Consider the following 6,880-nt stretch of genomic DNA (forward strand, 5'->3'; position numbering starts at 1 on the left):
TGGAGTTTTGAGTGATTTGTAGGTGTAACCATTGTCGCCCAGAGAACTCAAATCGAGGTGAGAATTAGTTGATCGAAACATCAAAACCAAACCCAAGGCACTACAATAATTTCTTTTACTATACATGCATATCTCTAATTAATGTCGGATATTTGCTTGACCCCCAAAAATTTCTTAATATTTGCAATGCTGTAAATTTTGAGATGGTAAAAAGTAAATTGATAATATTTTTCAAGTTTGAAACGGAAAATTTCAAGTTTAAGTATAAAAAAAAAAAAAAAAATCGTAAAATTAGTAATAAAGAAATAAAATAATTTCAAGTTGTTTTGGTTCAACTTGGGTGGACGCTTTGCGTCCAACAACCGCTAAAACAGTCAACCGATAAGACAAAGCAAAGGTACACGACAAAAAACAAGAGCAATAATGGATGATTAATGTTAATCAATTGGGGTTAACAGAGGCAATAGGACGGAGACATTTTTAGGGTGGTGTTACCATCCTCCCTAGGAAGGTGTAGGCAGTCTTCCCCTGCTTTAGATCCTACCTAACAAACCTTTGAGGCCCATCATCGGTGATAAAAGGGGGATGGAGAGGACAATTTGGGAATATATTCGCTAGAGAGTAGAGAAAGCGATTATTTTAAATATTTTATAGACCTAGGAATTCGATTTCGTGTCGGGACTCGCGACAGTGACGTTTTCCCACTTCCCCACCTCACGCGCATGTTACCCTACTCCTACCTCACTATCTCCAATCATGCTTTTTTCAAACCCACCCAGTATCTCGACTTGTATTTGCATATTAGCCCCTTTCAAAATCGATTTGAGCCTTAAGTCTCGTCTTTTAAGATTCAACTAGCAAAATCATCTATATCAATTTTAAAAAAAGACTAATGATTTTTTAACTCAACCGGTCAATCGGACTCAAAACTCACCCTCGTGTCATGTGCAAAAAATCATTGATTCTTTTGCTTCAAATACACAATTGTATCTTTGGGATACACAACTAAAGATGTTAGGTTGATCAAGTCGATTGTGTATCCCAAAGGATAGAATCTACGATTCTTTGTCCATGTCACATCAGTGAATTTTTGAATTTTCCTGTCAAGTTGAATTCAAAAATCAATATTATTTTAAAAAAATTAGTTGTATTGAATCCTCCACCTTCTACTTATTACAACTTAATTAAAATATAGGATAATGTAAAAGTAACATTGTGGATAGATATCATGAGGGACATTTCTAACGTAGAAGTGTGTAGGAATCATACATACTTTTCATTGAGATCTAACTTATATTTCTATGAAAAGCATCTATGGTTCCTACACACTTTCTATTAAGCTAGATTACTTTATTTTTTTGGATTTAGGATTTTATATGAGCTAAATCATAATTATAAACAATAGTCGACATTGATTGAACGAGTGTTATAACATTTTATAATGTTGAGATTGTAATTTGAGCCAAACTCTAGTTATGTTTGAAGAATGTGTTGTACTATTTAATTAGGTTATGATAGATAATTTAAGAAATTGGAGAATAATAAGTAAAACCTAGTAGTTCTCTAAAACTATTTGTTAATATATATACTATTATCTAAAAAAGAATTCCAAATCCGAGGCGGTTGTAATATTTTTTTCCCATTTCTTTGATGTACTTATACTTGCTTACTTTGCAAAAAAAATTTAAATTAAATAAATAAATAAATCGTATTAAGGGTCGTTGGGCCTACATGGATTACCACTTTGGCAATCCAACATAATCTTCTAAATTTCAAAGAAAAACTTAAATATATAAGGAAAAAATTTCAAAAATTAAAAATAAAAATTGAACTTATCATTCAAGGTATTGAAAATGGAATGCTACTAAACTCCCAAAACTCTCAAAACCTAAAATTAAAATTTAATAATGAAAATTAATATGTATTTTTAAATTCTTTTGTCAAAGATCTTATAATTTCATCATCTAACGCTTGTAACATTGCATTGTATTTTTGGACGCCAAGATGTGAGTTCACGACCCTTAATAAGATTTGAAATCTTACTACGTTAGTCAGGCCAATTGATTAATAAAGGTGGAATGATTCATGTTGACACTCTTGTCCAATGATGTCCAAGATAGATATAAGTTCCCCAAGTCATCTTGGTCTTTGATAAGTTTTAAAATCAAGCCTCCAATCCTCGAAGGTTGAGAAGTAAACTTGAAATCCAATAGGTAATTAAAATCCTCAACTTACTAAAAAGTGGTGTTAAAACTAGTCAAGTCAATTTTACCTTGTCTAAGCTAACTTGACTTTTGTTATGTCACTATGTAGAAGTGAAATTTCAACAAGTCAACGGTAAATATTCTAAGTTAATTATATAATTTTTTTTAAAATTAAAAATTAACATATATCTTATTATGGGAATAAGAGAAAATCACGTCAAATTTGATATAATTGAAAATAATCTTATTCCTTAAAGTAGCGCGTGATGAATATGTTTACTCTATTTATAAGCTCAGGCCGGACGATTGTATTTAAAGGACGGATGCAACATATGACACCCCTAATCCTTGTCTTGATTTCTATGTTCTTGAAAAAATTAAATTTGTCTAGGCCACCTTTATAAAAATCTATTCAAAAGTTTCACACGTTCGAACAATCTGGCATAAACCTCATCCTTATGAAAGGATTGTCACATACGGACAAGTATCACCATCTCTTTAATTAGTATGACCATGTTGGCATTCCCTACAATGAGATATCCCAAAACTAGAGATAAACACGGTTTTTAGGCTAAGTACATAGGTTACATTATCAAAAATGTAGATTATGCAAAATTTATAATTAATTTAATAGTCAAAACATTTATAAGTATATAAGTATTATCCGGAATTCATGCAACACTTACGAAAAGCAAGATCAAAGAGCAAGGATGGAGCAGATAAAAGAAATCACACTTAATTTTTTAAAGGAAAATTACATTGTGATATTTAATAAATAAACATTAATTAGGATCTGTCGAGTTGATTTTTGAGTCGTCAACTTGACTGGATTCTCTAGAATTTGGGTCAAGTCGAGTTATAAAACTATTGAGCAAAACCACCTTCCAAGAATTAGATTCCTACTGAGAGAGAGAGAGAGGTATGCCAGGAGTGCTCAGACTCGTAATCGTACGGCTACAGAGAGCCAGACTACACAGAAGTTAAGTGAAGGACCCATCCTGTGGATTGCCGTAACACAGTATCTGGAGACTCCAGACAGACAAATCAGGAGCTTCGCTGTTAGAGAGAGAGAGAGAGAGAGAGAGAGAGAGAGTTTCAGGTATGATAAGTTCTAACTTCTAACTTCTAACAGCAGACGTCAGAAAAATATACGTAAATCAGGCGTAGCACTAGGGTTCAAGCGATTCCAAGTTGTTTGGTGAGACAGTTGCCTGTGCTTCCGAATTTCCGGACCTGTGTGGGGTTTTTTCTTCTCTCTTAAAATCTACATTTGTTGATTAGGGTTTCTTGCATAACAAACAAAACTCATGTTGTGACTATTGTTAGCTAGATTCATTCAACATGGTTAGCTAGCTGTGACTGAAAAAGAAAGAAGAGAGAGAGAGAATGCTTTGGATTTTAGCTGTTAGATTGAGTCTTCTTCAACAGATTTCTATCTAAAGCAACACTAGAATAAAAGAGAGGTGCCTGGAAGTTCTCAGACGAGTCTTCTAATTTAATTTCAATCAAGTTGTAGGCAACAAAGAAGAACAAGAAGGATTATTGAGAGAGGGATATAGAGAGAATATAAGATTCAAGCAACATGGTTCTCTGGTTAGTCTAATTTGAAGTTTATGTCAGAAAAAACAGAAGGTGTAAAGTTTTCAATTGTATCTGTTGGGTTGAATTTTCTTCAATAGATCTACAACTGCAAAAGAACAAACGAAAGGTATCTGGGTCTGATTTGATTTCAATCAAGGTGAAGCAAGAGGGTTAATTTCTTTCTTCGGTTATATTGTTCTTTTAGTTTCATTGATATATTTAAGAATTATTAGGAGTTTTCTCTCAAGAAGAAGAGCTGGCAAACAGGTGGTGGGATGGTGATGTGGGGATGGAAAACACCGCGACCAATAGTGGCGGTAGCAATACAAATACAAACCCTAACGCCACCAATCAAAACCAAGACGACGACTATAGCAGAGACAATAATCAAGAACCTGAAGAATTCATTGAAGGGAGTAGCAGCGGCGGTCGTAGGCCTCGAGGCCGCCCAGCAGGCTCCAAGAACAAACCTAAACCCCCTATAATTATCACTCGAGAAAGCCCTAACGCCCTCCGAAGCCACGTATTAGAGATCAGCAGTGGCAGTGACATCGTCGAGAGTGTTGCAACATTCGCTCGGCGAAGGCAGAGAGGTGTTTGTGTTCTCAGTGGTAACGGTATCGTCTCCAATGTCACTCTTCGTCAACCTGCCGCACCAGACGCCGTTGTCGCTCTTCATGGTCGCTTTGAGTTACTATCATTATCAGGTATTGAATTGAATGATTATTACATCTTAAAGCTTTTTTTTTTTTTTTTTTTTTTATGAAGAAAGAAATTGCATCAACCAAAATATAGAAACAAAATCTAATTAGAAAGATTTTATAAATCCAAATTCATCAATTATTACTTTTTTCAGTTAGAAAATATTACCATCACTGTGAGGTAATGAATTGCATGATCATTACATGAATTCAAATGAGTTTTTATAGAACAACTATGTCAATTAAATTATAGAAAGAAACCCTTTTATTGATCTTGTTAATTGAAACTTGTTCAAGTAAGTAGAAAATATTAATTGGTACTAACTAGTGCATAGTGACCTATGTATCTTTGCCTAATCTCTCTGTTAAAACTTGGTATTTATGATTGAATTACACTGATAATGATTCAGTGTACATTCTTTTACATTCTCTATTATCTCTATTAGGCGCATTCCTTCCTGCACCATCACTGTCTGGTGCAACCGGCCTTACAGTATACCTAGCCGGTGGGCAGGGCCAAGTGGTGGGCGGGAACGTTGTCGGGGCACTCATCGCATCAGGACCAGTTATGTTAATAGCTGCAACATTTACAAATGCAACATACGAGCGGCTTCCGCTAGAAGAAGAGCCCACTGGAGAGGGAATGGAATTACCGGAATCGTCAGGGGTAAATTCGGCAACTATTGGTATATCTGCATCACAGCCTCATGGTCTACCTGATCCATCTTCCTTGCCAATCTACAATTTACCACCAAATCTTCTGCCCAATGGTCAGATTCCCCATGACGTCTTTTGGACTCCACCACCTCGTCCACCTCCATCATATTAAAACTAGAAGAAAAGAAAAACAATGACAGAGACAGATAGAGCTTTTCTTCAATCCCCTTACTTTTATCTGAATTGTTTGTTTACGTGCGTTATTTCACTGTCCCTTGTATGCAATATGCATAGCATGCAAGGTTTTTTTTTTTTTTTTTTTTTGGTTGGTTGTTGTTGTGAATCTCTTTTTTAGGGTTTTAGTCTGTTGTGTGCTAGTCTGGGTTTCTTCACCTTTTATCTCTAATCTTCTTGTGGAAGAAATCAATTTGATCAAGTTTTGTAGAAGAAAAAAAGAGGTCAAGTAATTGAGCTGGAAGCACAAAATCTATTAAAGAACCTCATTTACTCTACACGGGTATGTAATCTTTATGCTTTTGTTCCTTTGTTTAACTATATATTTTATTACTTTCAACTTTCTAAGTCTTTTGAGACACTTTTGTTGGGAAAGAGAGAGATTTCGTGAAGTACTTATTTGGTTGAACAGACGCCAAATGGGTATGGGGGATGCTTTGTGTAGGTAGGTAGGAGAGGAAAAGAGGGAGAAAAGAATGGATGGGACGTTGGTTCATCTGGATCTTTCACAAATAGGGTCATTTCATTGAAAGTTATTGGCAGCCTTTAGAAATTTTTGTTTTTTTGCAGCCTTTAAAAACTTGTTGAGCATTGAATTGGAGTGCATGCATCACATCAAAAGACCATTTCAAGCTATATGACGTGATAAGTTATGACAATAATGGTGCCAATGAAAGCTAATTCTACTGTACATAATTTAGGAGAGTGCCGTTTTTGGTAATATATATTTATATATATATTCCATAAATAGAAATTTTGACATACATGCAAGACGGAAAAATATATGATTTGTTGTGTGAATTTGATGGACGGTCTGGAGAAATAAATCCTTATCTTCTATTACTTGCATTTATGGGAATAATATACAATAGAGAACGCTCTTGACTCATGCTCTTAATGTGACAATGTGTAAAATCATAAATATTTTTCTTCGGAATAGACAACATAAAAGATTTATGGTTCTATGCACATGTCACGATAAGAGCGTTAGTTTGCGAGTTATCTTATCATTAATTTATATAATATGGTATCAAAATAAATCCATATCTTTTATTGTTGGCATTTATGGGGAAAATGAATAACATGGTGCCATGCTTATGATATTTGAAGGATGAGGGCTGATAATTTGATGTAGTTTTGGCTTACAGACTTGACGCATCCAAATGTGAAAGCATATAATTTATTTAAAAAATAAAAAGAGAAAAAGAGATTTTCTCTCTCTTGTCCATGGTGTGAAAAAGAAACTTTAACATCTGATCACTTTATGACATTCAAAATTATGATCTGATGTAATAGAGTTGTAGAGGATAAAATTATATGAACTTAAAAAAAAAAATTATTTTTTACTGTTGAATTTTATTTTTAAATTTGGGTGCTCAGTGCTCGGTAGTCATCCGTTTTAAACACCGTGGATCAAGTTTGAATATATATATATATATATATATATATATATATATATATTTTAATATGAATATTTTTCATGAAATCTAGATGGCTGTGTTG

General features: G+C 34.0%; 1 protein-coding gene across 1 annotated transcript; it reads left to right on the forward strand.

Annotated features, from left to right (window-relative positions):
- The first annotated feature begins 3,013 nt into the window (after nt 1-3,013).
- LOC147395210 (AT-hook motif nuclear-localized protein 20-like) lies at nt 3,014-5,818 on the forward strand. Its single transcript, XM_086451991.1, has 2 exons — nt 3,014-4,492; nt 4,933-5,818. Exons 1-2 carry the CDS (start codon nt 4,075-4,077, stop codon nt 5,313-5,315), a joined length of 801 nt encoding a protein of 266 aa, XP_086308117.1. The 5' UTR covers nt 3,014-4,074; the 3' UTR covers nt 5,316-5,818.
- The last annotated feature ends 1,062 nt before the right edge of the window (nt 5,819-6,880 follow it).

Source organism: Akebia trifoliata, chromosome 8, assembly GCF_017979445.1.
Source record: "Akebia trifoliata isolate Shusen 1 chromosome 8, ASM1797944v1, whole genome shotgun sequence".
NCBI classification, from domain to species: Eukaryota; Viridiplantae; Streptophyta; class Magnoliopsida; order Ranunculales; family Lardizabalaceae; genus Akebia; species Akebia trifoliata.

What these genes read in the sequence shown, in the direction of transcription:
- LOC147395210 (XM_086451991.1), top strand. Translation starts at nt 4,075, where the DNA reads ATGGAAAACACCGCGACCAATAGTGGCGGTAGCAATACAAATACAAAC. An exon ending in TGAGTTACTATCATTATCAG is followed by an intron (nt 4,493 to 4,932) that starts GTATTGAATTGA and finishes TATCTCTATTAG; the next exon opens with GCGCATTCCTTCCTGCACCA.